Source organism: Sus scrofa, chromosome 2 (assembly GCF_054392235.1).
Source record: "Sus scrofa isolate SSC_HxYL_T2T_F1_AM1 chromosome 2, Sscrofa_HxYL_maternal_Yorkshire_Landrace_v2.0, whole genome shotgun sequence".
In the NCBI taxonomy this organism is placed as follows: domain Eukaryota; kingdom Metazoa; phylum Chordata; class Mammalia; order Artiodactyla; family Suidae; genus Sus; species Sus scrofa.
This window is the reverse complement of record NC_139384.1, coordinates 143,093,186-143,107,327: the sequence shown is the minus strand read 5'-3', so window position 1 is coordinate 143,107,327 and position 14,142 is coordinate 143,093,186. Positions and strand designations below refer to the sequence as shown.

Sequence of the window (14,142 nt, the reverse complement as noted above, 5' to 3'; positions counted from 1 at the left end):
ACTCACATCTTCAGGGCCACGATGTGAGGGTTTTTTTTTTTTTTTTTTTTTTGGCCTTTTGGGGCTGTACCTGTGGTATATGGAGGTTCCCAGAATAGGGATTGAATAAGAGCTGTAGCTGCCAGCCTACATCACAGCCCCAGCAACACAGGATCGAGCCTCATCTGTGACCTACACCACAGCTCATGGCAGTGCTGGATCCTTAACTCACTGAGCGAGGCCAGGGATTGAACCTGCATCCTCATGGATACTAGTCAGGTTCATTAACTGCTGAGCCATGACAGGAACTCTTATGTGGGGTTCCTGCCCCCTCTAACCACAGCGGGAACTCCAGACACTGAAATTTTTGAACAAGTAAGTTTAATATGGAAAGCTTTCATTAACACTTAGGATATATCTATGAAAATGTCACACTGAAATTAAATTTTAGAAGACAATGACCTACATCAATTTGTGTGCTGAATACAAAGGGTATTAGTATCTGACTCACTCTTCTTAGACCAATTCATTCACTCTTTCAAAAGTTATTTACTGAATGCCTATAATGTACCGACAGATACAGATCCAGGCACTGGAGAAACAGTAGTGAACAAAGCATGTTTAAAAAACACTCCTGTTGTGAACTTAACATCCTGTGAATTGCCAGAAGAGTCACAATCCCAGTCACCTAAATCTTGAATAAGATCAGAACCATTACTTTTAACTAAAAAGACACAGTTGCAACAGAAATAGATAACACCAGAGACAGATCCTGGCCTGGGTGTGGCCCAGCAGCCAGACAGTTTCTAGTACCTACCACTGATTCTCCATCCCTTCAACACGCACACACACAGATACACACATGCACACATACACCTCACACACACAGACTTATACTCATTCACTCCTCTAGATACTGAAAAGCCACCAGCATTGACAACTTTCTTTCTTTCTCTCTCTCTTTCTTTCTTTTTCTTTCCTTCCTTCCTTCCTTTTCTTTCTTTCTTCTTCTCTTCTTTCTTTTCTTCTCTTGTCTCTCAGGACCACACCTGCCACATACGGGGTTCCCAGGCTAGGGGTCCAATCGGAGCTGCAGCTGCCAGCCTATGCCACAGCCACAGCAATGACAGATCCAAGCCAAGTCTGCAACCTACACCACGGCAACGACAGATCCTTAACCCACTGAGCGAGGCCAGAGATTAAAACCGAGTCCTCATGGATACTAGTTGGATTCGTGACTACTGAGTCACAATGGGAACTCCCAACAACTATCTTTCAAATTGCAGCCAAGAAAATACTCAAAGACTAGAACCCTGATGACAAAGTAAAAGCATATTTATGGCCCCGATGTTGATGGCAGGGACAATCACAGTTCCTTGTATGTAGACTGGCAATAAGGTAGACACCAACACAACATTTTCATGAGACATGTAAACTTTTTTCAATTAAAAAAAATCACAATTTTGAATTGGTAGGAATGGAAGGCTGTAAATTTTTTCAACCACTATTTTTTTGGTAGCTGACAACATATTTCAAAAAAAAAAAAAAGACATCTGTGTTTGACAGAAAACATACTGGGGGAGGAAAGAAAGGTTAAGATAAGGATATTTTGTGTTTCCAATCACAGCTCTAAAAGTTAAAAAAATAAGGAAAGAAAGAAATGTTGACACTGCAAGCAGCCTCAGAGCTCAAGAGTTGAGTTTGTATAAGGAGAAACAGACTCTTCATATGAATTTGAATTTAAAGCACACCAAAATTACTAATAACCTGTCTTATGTCAGTAATTAAGATTATTTCTAAAGTAATTAAGATTCTGTACATACTATTTGCTATACATGGAGGGGGGGAATTATACTGAATAACTCAATCCTAGACTGTTAAACACTGGCTGTTAAAATAAGGCAAGTTGGAGACCATGCACGGTTTCCTGCCGGGATTCCAAACAGAAAAGAGGTACATGATACTGTCAAGGATGGGTCAGGAATCTTCCAAGCTATGCATGGATGTACACTTGGGCTATGCTAGCCCCTAGCTTCAAGGAAGGACCTTGAACCTTCCTGGATCACCATGACCTTCTCCTATTTCCTTCTTCCCAAGGGATGCAAAAGCCTGACTGCTGGGACCAGACAGGCTACAGTGTCTGTACTGAAAGGGAATTTCACCTCATCCAAGGATACACTTCTTCTCTACAAATATGCACAGTCAGAGTCAAATCGGACCTGAGGTCAGTCTCTCTGGGATCATGTGGCCAGCAGGCATATCCGGTTGTCTTCTCTGGAAGCAGATTCCAGCCTGGCTCCTGAAGAGAAACTGAATGATTAACTCATCCCCACTCACACCCCCGGCCTGGACTTCCCTGCTGTCACAAAGTGAGCCTGACGGGGTGGTAACTCACGTCTATTCCTGACTGGTGCCTACATTCTGAGAGGTGAGGATGGAAAAACGAAGGTCTCCCATGACTCAGAAATTTTTCATTACAAGTGAAATACAGGAGACACACACATACATAGAACCACACATTTTAGTTTTTTTTTTTTTTTTTAATTCTCAAAGAAAATTTAGAAAACCCTGATAGTCTGTAGGACTCAAGGTCAGCCGAACCAACACTGTAGAAGAACATGAGAATGTGTATTTTCTGAGTCAGGTAACATCACAAACATTCAAATGACTAAGGGCAAGTAACACCAAGCAGAAGGTTGTAGATGCCGTTCGGCGCTGCTCTGGGCTCCATCCCAAACACAACTAAAAATAGGTCAATTTAACTGCTGAATAGAGGGCTGTATTGTGAAAAACAGCTGAAAATTGACTCCTCTATGTCATCTGCCAGTTATTTTCCCAAGTCATCACACTTCACTAATATGTTAATAGTACACACTGTGAGCAGAATAGTGTTGACTTTTATACTGACCCCACGAGGAGCAGCACAGGAATGAGATGCGGCTGTTCGTTCTGGCTTTGAAACTCATGGGTCATGCTGAAGTGACAGTTTTCCTTTGAGCTGCCTCATCGATACACAAGGAATTTGAAGAATGGCTGTTGTGCCCACCTTTACAGCTGAGATATCCACCAAAGCAGCAGATGAAAATAGTTTCATAAACCTTAAAACGCTAGAGATGTAAAGTATTTCTAATAGCTATAATTCATTTCCCGAGGCTGAGAAATAAAAAGTCGTATTTTTCTTTAATAATCAATAGGACTCTACCTGTGACTCAGCACAGAGGTCATCTGTCTCAATCACACCAAAGTTTGGCTGGACTGATCATAAGAAATGGGCAATTCTGGTCTTCTTGGCAGCATCCCAGAGGTTCCTAGAAACCAGCCTGAGGTTACCAGAACTCCGGCAGCACAACATGTACCACAAACCCCACCTGAAACTGGCTGTTCCAGGAGAGCTACCAACACCCCACGTATCTGTCACCTCCTTCACAATCATGTGTACTAATCTCTCTCTTAGAGTCCATTTACCCTTCTCAATCATTTCAATAATTCTAGAGAACTCTCTTTCTGCTGGAGGTTTATTCTGAATGCAATCCTTGAATGCCACTGAGTTCAGATCTCCAAAAACGCCAGAGTCCAGACACTTGATGTCACCATCAAAGAGGAAGAAGCAGGTTATCTTTGTTGGGACAGAGAAAGAAGGCTGGTGTGGCTGGAAAACAGGGAGCTGGGAGAGCAAGATAGGGCTGCAAAAGCAGGCAGGGGTCAGTCCATCTAACCAGGCTGCAGAAAGGAGGTGGTTTTTTATCTTGTTTGTGATTTGAAGTAACTAAAGAGTTTTCAGCAGAGGAGTGACAGGTCATATTTACAATCTGAAAAGCTAAACACAGCTTCATATTGAAGAATCGTCCTGACGAATCAGGAGGCTTCTGTAATCTCTCTAGTGGCAGGTGATGTCAGCCTAGATGAGGGTGTTGCGAGGTGATGTGGAAAGACAGTCTGAAGACATTTAGGAAGCAATATCAACAAGACGTGGGAACAGACTGAATTCAGGGAGTGAGAGAAGAAGAGAACATATGAATGACTCATGTTTCTATGTGCAACTGGCATGGAGTTACGCTATGCACTGAGCTCAGAGGATCAAAGGCAGGGGATGACAGCAGTCATGCATTCTATCATGGAGGATTGAGTATGAGTCTTGATTACCGTGATCCCTTTGAGATGAAATAATTGGTACGGAAAAGAGAAGAAAGAAACTGAAATGGACATGTTCTGAGAGAGCTGGGGATACGGGAAACAAAGCCCCAAGAAAGGGATGGGTATAATATGGCCAGGACCCCTCTTAATGGAACTGCGGGAAAAGCTGAAAGGATGGCTGCAGACACAGGTAGCTTCCTGATTTTACCTGAGGAAAAATGAGTGTCTCTATGATGACTTTCACTTTATTTAGGATAGGATGGAAGAGACAGGGACCTCTGTAGGAAAAAAAAAAAAAAAAAAAAGACATGGGAAATAAGAGAAGGTTTGAAATCGTTACTGGAAGTTTTTTAAAAAACATGTTGATCAGAGAAACAACATTCAGCTGTTGCACAAGCTGATGTCAGGTTGTACTTGAGGCTTAAAGGGAGTTATGACATAAGGTGAAGTGTTAGTGAAATTGTAGACCGTGGTGTGGAGATAAAGAGACACGGGTATCAGAGGTAAGAAAGGATGGAAGGCAAGAAAAGGGCTATTGGAGGGGAAAAGTAAGGAAGAGCTGAATGATGATTGCCTCTGATCAGAGAAGGGGCTATCTGAGGTGGTGTTTCAAATTAGGAACACAGAGGGATGAGTAAAGCCTGGAGCCATTTAGGACTTTGTGTTTTCAGAGAAAACTCCCAGGGCTAAGTGCATATTGTGTAGAGTGTGCTCAGATATTAGATGACGAGGTGATGACAATTGACTATTGTTCCTTCAAAGGGGGAAGTGATCTAAAATTTTATTTTCAAATGGAAGGGTTCGACTTGGGAATTTCAGACAATTCTGGGGAACAATTTTCATGTAGATTGCCATGGTTTCGCAGGAAAGCACTGTAAGAGATAATAGGCCAATGGGGACACATGTGTTATACGTTCTCATTTCAAACCCTTTTATCACCATTATACACCTCCCCTGCTTTTACTGACTTGATAGGCTACCATTAGGAGAGTTAAGCATTTGGAGCAACTTTAGCAATATCAGAAGTACTAAATTTACAGGGGGAAGGAAGGAAGCAATTACCCCTGTTGGTGCAGTCCATGCATTAGCTGTAATTTCCATTGCCCATTTTCTCAAAACTCACGACTGCACCATTTATGGTGAAAAGCCAGTCAGACTTGCCGCAATCAACCAAACATTCCAATGCAAGTCACTCTGGGAAGAATTTCAACTCACAACACGCTGCAGAAATTCTCTACTGGTTTGAGCATATCCACTGGTAGACACAGGATTCAGAAGAGCTTAGAAAATAAATCATAATTTGATAACTCAGTATACTAGACCCAAAGTAAGTTATTATAAGAGCAGTCCTTCCTAACATTCTTTTCTATTCATACTAACAGTGGAAGTAGGGTACATACGAAATGTTCCACAAACATTGCCAAATAGACTTCAGGAAAGTAAAAACTAGTTTACTTCTTAAACAGTGAAATAAAGCCACTTTAAAAAAAAATAATAATAACCAGTATATAAAACCACAGATTTACTAAAGTGATGCTGATGCAAAGTTACACATTTAACCACACTTTACAAAATTTCACACTGAGAGTTTTAAAATACTAAAACAAATAAAACTAACTAAAGCCAGAGTTGGAGTTAAATTACCCTTTTTATAATTCCCACTTTCTCGTGTATGCAAGTAAAATGTCCAAATCCCTGCTCATCTCACTAGAGTCATCTTTTTTTTTTTTAATGAAAATAAATGTAACTGAGCCATTCCATGAAAAAAACTAACCCTTGAATTTTTTACTTATTAAAAAATGTACCAAGTAATAAAATCCCAATATCAATGGCATTTGAAAAAGTATCAGAAAGTAAAAATTTTGAAGATACATTTTCACGATGTTACTCTTGGTCAAAAACCTTCAAAGATCCTCTAGTGTTCAGGAAATCATTTCATTCATTAATTCACCCATTCTAATGCATCGTCTGCTATATGCCAAACCCTAACCATCCTCCTGTAGACAAAGCCAAGCAAAAAAAGAGTCCTGTAAAACCAACCAAGACAGCAAATGACCCTGTTGGAAAGACAGATGTGCTGAGAGCTCAGGGAACAGAGAGATGTTGGGCACAGTGGTATCTGCAAGGTAGGAAAACTGCATTGATGGGCTCCCAGAATGACTTCATCAAAAGTTGGGATTTGCTAAGGTTTGTCTAAACAATACTGCCAGCACCAGAACTGCTTAACCACTCAACACAACTCAACTCGGGCAATGAAACAATCACGAAAAGATAGCAGAGAAATTTTAAGGTCCTGTTAACGAATTTTTTTTAAAAAAAAAGACTCACATCGATTAAACAACAGCAAAAACCAATACCTTAATCTGTAACAAAATGTACATGAAAAGTAAAACTGCGATTAAAGACAATTTCCATGTATTATAGCTCTCAGCATCTCTCCTATGCTGGTGACACAGAAATCTTAATGCAAATAAGTCTCAAAATTCTATCTATGGAAACCACTTACGTTTAAAATCTTGCCTCTTCAAGCTGCACATTCAAACTGAATAACAATGAGCTCAACCATTCTGGATCATAACTGTATGTTTATTGTTATTTTTCTCTATTTAACCACATTGAAACTGACACATTTCATATTCTTTTACATGCAAATTAGGCATTTCTTTGCTCTGAGTTATAATAAATATGAACGTGAAAAAATAGAGAAGAGAGTGTGTTCAGATTGTTTATTCATAACATCCATATTTCAGGATGTAAACCATAAGTCAAAATACAAACTATAATTCCAGAGATAAAGTTAGAAACTATGATGGGAAAACATCAAAAGGCAGTGATATTCTGGATCTATGGGCAATATTTTTTGCTTAGAAGCAAGTTAACAAATTATTACTAGAAAGTGATGAGATTGGAATAGTTCCAATCACTTAATCAATACTATCCACATGTCTACTAAGGAAAAATACCTAAGAAATATACAAAGATAATTAAAAATTAAAATACTGCTCACAAGATTGTCATCTAACACTGATTCTGTATTAGCACACAAATCCAAATAGGAAGCAAAATACACTGTCTCATGAGAGAGAGAAATAAAGATATGGTATGTAAAAGAACTAAAGAGAACAGATTCAGTTGGGGTTCATCCAGGAAGACTTCATTGAAAGGGGCAAGATTCAAGCTGCCCTCTGAATGATGAATACGATTTTGCTGTATTTGGCTAACAAACTAGGGTTAGCAATTCATTTATTTAGGAGAGTAGGGAAATACTGAGTTCTGTCTTTTATTCTTTCAGCGATTAATCTTTATATGTTTCTTGGGCAATTCAAAAATAATCTCTCTCTGGAAGAAGTTACTTCTCTACTTTCTTCAAAAGAAGGCACTAAAAAGAGTTTAACTTGGAGGTTATATGACTTATAATTCAATTTGTATGGTTCCATCTTCTATTTACTTTCCATCCCCAGCATAGCACCTACTTCTAACTATACCTTTTTTCTTCTTTTTTTCCTATGGGTAAAGAAACAAGAAAGCAAGCTTGTTAGAAAAATAAGGGAACCCAAAAACCAGTAAAGTCCTATATGAAGGATAAGAAATAAAGTTCATGATTTTCCTCTAAGGTTTTTGCAACTCTTTGAAGTCACAGTGCCCTTTTTTTTTAAATCATTGTTACTTTCCACTCTGCTTTGCAGATTAAAAATAATTGACCCTTACCTTGTTAGTAGGTAGGATTTCCCTGAATGTAGAACCTACAATAAAGTGAAATTTAATGGATAACAAATTGATGTAACAAAAGCACATAAGTTCCAAAAATGTTAAAGTAACCTGGAGGACAGCCTTCTAATACAGGCTTGGAGATAACCCACTTGCCAGCTTTTTGCCCGCCCATTTACCCTGGGTGACACTTAGCGGGTTCATCTCCCTCATACAAACACATGTGATTCCCAGGCAGATGTCCTCCTCCAGAGAAAGGCCCAACAGGAAAGAGGGCAGTTACACAAAGGAAGAAATCAACACTGCCTAACGAGAATAATGAACCAAAGCTTTCACTCAAATGTGGGTAGACAACAAAAAATTGTCTGAGGTCCAAAGAAAATCAACAACATGAGCAAGAGAGAACACGGCGAGAAAGGGGCAATTTCAAGCTATAGAAGAAAGACACACAAACTATTAACACCCAAATACCATAAAAATTACAGGATGCTTCAAAAAGAAGTGACCTGAGAACATCAAAACACTTAGAAAGTTACACCACTGTCAAGAGAAAGATAAATATAGGTCTGGAACATAAATGTGAATATAGTGCCCAGATTTTTACATCTTAAAAGGAGAAAAATATGAAAGAAAGATAACACAGATCAATTCAGCAGATAAATTATGTGATGAATGAGCATTAACACCAGGGAAAAGCAGGGAAGAATGGAGTGGAGGAATGTATAAAAGAAACAACAGTGGGGAGTTCCCGTCGTGGCGCAGTGGTTAACGAATCCGACTAGGAACCATGAGGTCGCGGGTTCGGTCCCTGCCCTTGCTCAGTGGGTTAACGATCCGGCGTTGCCGTGAGCTGTGGTGTAGGTTGCAGACGCGGCTCAGATCCCGCGTTGCTGTGGCTCTGGTGTAGGCCAGTGGCTACAGCTCCGATTCAACCCCTGGCCTGGGAACCTCCGTATGCCGTGGAAGCGGCCCAAGAGATAGCAACAACAACAACAACAACAAAAGACAAAAAAAAAAAAAAAAGACAAAAAAAGAAACAACAGTGGGAAAAAATATCCCAAATTACAAGAGCACAAGAATTTATATTGAGGGAGTTCCTGTTGTGCCTCAGCAGGAAAGAACCTGATTAGCATCCATTGGGATGCAGGTTTGATCCCTGACCTTGTTCAGTGGGTGAAAGATCCTGTATTGCCATGAGCTGTGGTGTAGGTCACAGACACGGCTCGGATCCTGCATTGCTGTGCCTGTAGTGTAAGCTGGCAGCTGCAGCTCTGATTTGACCCGTAGCCTGAAAACTTCCATATGCTGCAAGCGAGGCCCTAAAATTAAAAAGGAAAAGAAAAAAGAAAGAATTTATATTGAAATAAATAGGATCCTAGACACCAAGACCCTAAACACATTATAAATATGTCCTGCCAGGCAGGAGGAGTAAATTGACATCCATGTTTACTCTTTCACTGGAGCCAAACAGGACTCTTTTCATTATCATGAGCTAAGAGTAGCAGAAGAGGGTCAGATTTAATATGGACATAATACTTTAGCACCAAAGTGAAGATTAAAATAGCATCAATGCACACAGTGAGAAAGGTTTTGTAGTAATTCAAAGAGGGTGACTAATTGTTTCACTGTTATCTGCTGAAGATTATACAAAATTACTAGATACCATAAAAGAAAACGAGTAGGATTGAAACTATTCTCAAAATACTGTGTAAGTATGTGTACTAGTTTAACCAGTCTTGATTGAACAAAGTATGTTCTAAATATTATTCTCAAATGTTTGAACGTATTCTAAAATATCTGAATAGTAATTAAATCAGTATATATTTCACAGCTTTTATTTATATGCTTCCAATTGTTTTTCAAAAATATTAGTCACATTAAAAAATGTATGTCATTTCATGCGCTAACTCTACACATTTTATTTAGAGACGATTGAACAAAAACCTAAAAAGACATGTCTCAAAATATGGAAAAGGAATTATAAAGAAGTATTATATTCATTCTCATTCTGACTTTTCCACCTAATCATGTTTATTTATATAGATATATATTACTTAAATATAATTATTCATATTTATACCAGTTATTCAATAATGAAAAACATTACTTATAAGATACTATGATGTTTACTGAAAGTCATATTTAATACCAAATAGAAAATTTCACGTATTCTGCTTAAATACATTTTTAAATTAAAAGGGCAGAAAGTATAGATAAATGCAAAATTATCTATGAACACTTACATAATTTCAACATAAAATGTTCACATAAACTTATAATTAATTGTGTTTTGATTGTCAGGTTTAAAACATAACACTTTTTCACTCTTAATCCTATAACCTTATATTTTATCTTGACCTAACTTTGTATAATAATTCCTTCATCTGGAGCAATCTCTTCTAGAAATATGCTTACTTCCAAAATCCCCTAACCTGTCCTCAAAATTGTTCTTTTGAGGAAGCAACTATGAAATGAGAAATAAAAACTTCTAGACACATCTTTTTATTTTCTAAAACAAAGAAATAACTTTAACCATGCTCCTTATTAGCCAACATATGTACAGACAGACATAGCGAAAGACAAAAGGGCCGTGAATAATATAGGGGTACTCAAAAGGGGAAAAAAATCCAGCCCAGTCCTTTCATTGTACTTCATCAGGTCAAGCTGGGCTTCTCTGTGGCTATCCTAGTTACTGCTAAGTGTGGGAAGACTGTTAAAAATAAGTTTTGTGGCTCCAATAATATTTTTATAGTTTCACTTCCCTCAAAGTCTTGTTCTTTTCTTCGCAGAGAAACTCAGAGCCTCTCAAATCCACAGGATTAAAAAAAAAAAAATACCCGAAAAAGTACCAGCCAGTTAAAGAGTTTTAAAGAAAACTTACTGGCAAAGTTTGGGAGCTGGTACTCAATACCAGCATCACTCCTCCTTAATAAGAAGAGAAACTAAGTTAAAAAACCCACAAGCATTTTTAGATGCCCTACCATCTGCCAAGTATTTTATTACAGACTGTGAGATTATCCTCAATTTTCATCTAATCATCTCTTCTCCCATCCTACCCCAAATGAAAAGTCCATGAGTCTCTTCTCTCTCTCTTTATCTACATCCTCAACACACAGCAGAGTTTCTCAAAATTTCCCAAACAAAAGCATCTTAAGGACCAAGAAGACAGGGGTTGATGGTATAAGTTCAATGATTAAAAAGCATTTTTTCTATGCTAAAATTTAAAATTTCTTCTATGCTAAAATTTAAAATTTTTAGATTCCCACAAAGTAGGCATTTAATTTTATTCCTAAACACACTTACTTACTCCATTAAAACTTTTGGCCCTCAAAGTTTAAAACAGAGTTGATACTTCAGGCAACTGTGCCATATTTCTCCTGTGGCTTTTCTTAGGATGCCCAGGCGCATCTGAAAAGAACAGACCAGTGGTTTTGCGTTTTGTTTTCTCCTGGTAGGTGCATGTACCATGTTCCACATTCCTCCTGTCCCACAAGTCTCTGAATGCCCATCTTTACCGTCTAAACCCAGGGCAATTGCTCACAGAAGGCTTCAGAATGATTTGAGGACGTGGAGTAATCAGGTTATTGAACAGATATTTGTTTTTAGTGAAGCACAACGGCTCCAACCTGTGGGCTCATTTCGTGTTAATTTCCAATCCAGTTAATTTGGGTGGACAGCGTCAAAGAAAATTTCTACAGAGGATTATTAGTATACATAAATTATCATTTGACATGAACACGTTATGAGAAAATGACAAAATAATCCTTGCTGTGCCATTCATTTTTCAATCAAAAAGCCATTGTTTAGTGTAAAAGATGAACACATATCATGAAGGATACAGAGAAAGGAGACATTTTGTTCCCCTTACCAGTTAGTAATGTTACTTTATAAGAAGCATCGTTACTTTTGTAATTTGAAAAAGAAAAGTATAGAACTTGAAATCACCATCATTGATAAGGAGACTAAATTTGTTCTTGTGTAACACTTTCACAAGTGTGCTGATCTTAAAAATCACATCAAATAGTTGCAAACATATGTTCTAGTCAACAGTTCAAGATCCCAAATCCATTTCACTGTCCCAGATGAGCGACCTGAAGGCCTTTTTGTGATTTACATGGTCATCTTCACACAGTTTAAAATTCTACGTAAGCAAATTAAAATGGAGCTCTTCTCTGTTATCTTACATGACTGGTCTAGAACGACTAGCCTCTCCTCTTCCCACCACCACCACCAGCAAACTACCATGGGTATTCAGACGGGTCATTTATCTGAGTCCAAAAAAGGACAGCTCCAGGTCAGAGGTGCTGACTCTCCCTCTGATTAATTTTGGCCCTTTGCTCAGCGTCATAGGAGGTAGACTTACTGTTGACGTGCAGGGGAAAAATGATAGGTCTTTGACTATCACTTTCGAACTGGACACTCTAAGTTTGATAAGAATCCTTTAAAAGCTCTCACTAGAAAAGTGGGGGAGCATTGAGCAGTGGAAAGATATTCACAGAAAGCAACTCTTTGACAGCTCTATGCAGCCTGCCTTGCAGTCATCTAATTCGTAAGATTTCCAGTTCATGTCTTCCAAATTGTACAATGGCTCTTGTTAACCCCCCCAAACATTATAGGCTCATTATCATAGTGTTCTATGTGCATGATCTTTGTCTCCCTATTAGCATATTTTATATTATCTATATCTATGTATAGATATGTGTGCATTTAATTCTTCACCAATTTATTGAAAACTATTCTGTAGAGCTCTGACCAAGACCTGGTCGCTGTCTTCAAAGCATTTGGATTATCCTAATCAACGCTTCATAAAATTTTATGCACAAAACACTTTCAAAGGAAAAAAAAATTTGAAAGGCTCATGATTGTTGACTTTAACTGTTTATCACTACAGTACCTACATATTACAAACATATCACTAAGTATAAAGTCTATAGGCTTATACCCTGAATAATAACATTGTTTAAGAGTCAATTATAATACGTCATCCAAATGACCCAGAATGTGTTCATGTTTCATTATGTATTTTAAAATTATAATCAAAATAACACAGAAAAACTATGGTGAAGAACTTTCATACTCATAAGAATGCAACTCTTGATTCCCTGATGTCAAAAAAACAAAACAAAACAAAACAAAAAAAACCACCTCAAAGGAACCTTTCCATTGGAAGCAAGATAAATAGAAAGATCTATGGAAGCTAAGCTCATAAACTGTTATCCACACAATTTGCAACATGCCATGAGTGAAGGTAATCTTAAACCTAAGTTCTATCTCCCAAATCCATCATCAAGTAAGAGATACTTTGAATATTCTCTTTTTAAAGGTATGCACCCTCTCCCCAGTCCATGGAGGCAGAGTGCTAAGGGACGGGGCCTTGACGTCAGACTGATTTTAGGAAGATTACTCAACCCTCACTAAGCATCAGTTTTCTCCATCTGTCTAAAGGAGATAAAAATACATGCACATAGGGTTACTGTAAAAGCTAAACAAGATAATAGAGATCATGTTAGGCATTGTGTCTAGTTAAATATATGTGAATTCCTTCCTTTAGTCTAACTAATCAGGATGATCTCTGTTGAAGAAAAAGTTAAATAGTAATTCTTTGATTTATTGTTATACCAGAACAAAATTTATATTCAAGAATATGCAGTAAATTTATTTAATTTTAGGAAATTTGACAAATACAATTTTGCAAATATACAATAGAAATTTTAGAGATTAACATGTGTAAAGAATAACATATTCATTTAAATAAAATTAAGTGTTCTTATAGTTTCAGTGAGTGCTATTCTCTGGTAATATTCACATGTTACATGGGTTTTATGAGCTAGTATTCATATTACTAGAATTTAAACGGGCCTTGCTGGGCACATGAAAAAATATTCAACATCATGAATTTTTAGAGAAATATGAATCAAAACCACAATGAGGTACCACCTCACACAGGTTAGAATGGCTATGATTTAACACGCCTACAAATAACAAATGCGGGAGAGGGTGTGGAGAAAAAGGAACCCTCCTACACTGTTGGTGGGAATGGAAATTGGTACAACCACCACGGAAAACAGAATGGAGGTTCCTCAGAAAACTAAATACAGAACCACCATATGATCCAGCAAACCCACTCCTGGGCATACCTCTGGACAAAACTACAATTCAAAAAGATACAATGATAGGTGTTAGCTTTTCTCTAAATGTTTGATAGAATTCGCCTGTGAAGCCATCTGGCCCTGGACTTTTGTCTGTTGGAAGTTTTATAATGACAGTTTCAATTTCAATACTTGTGATTGGTCCATTCATCTTTTCTATTTCACCTTGGTT

The 14,142-nt window shown here is 37.9% G+C and overlaps 1 protein-coding gene across 5 annotated transcripts in view; it reads right to left on the bottom strand.

Annotated features, from left to right (window-relative positions):
* Window positions 1-14,142, bottom strand: part of CHSY3 (chondroitin sulfate synthase 3) — a 335,981-nt gene that overhangs the window by 218,435 nt on the left and 103,404 nt on the right. Inside the window, exon 3 of one of the 5 annotated variants that reach the window (XM_085014518.1) lies at window positions 2,047-2,278. The exons of the other annotated variants lie outside the window; for them this stretch is intronic. Within the exon in view, the coding sequence (XP_084870644.1) occupies window positions 2,138-2,278 (141 nt within the window). The 3' untranslated portion in view covers window positions 2,047-2,137. Of the gene's footprint in view, window positions 1-2,046; window positions 2,279-14,142 lie in introns of those variants that run through there. 5 annotated transcript variants of the gene reach the window in all.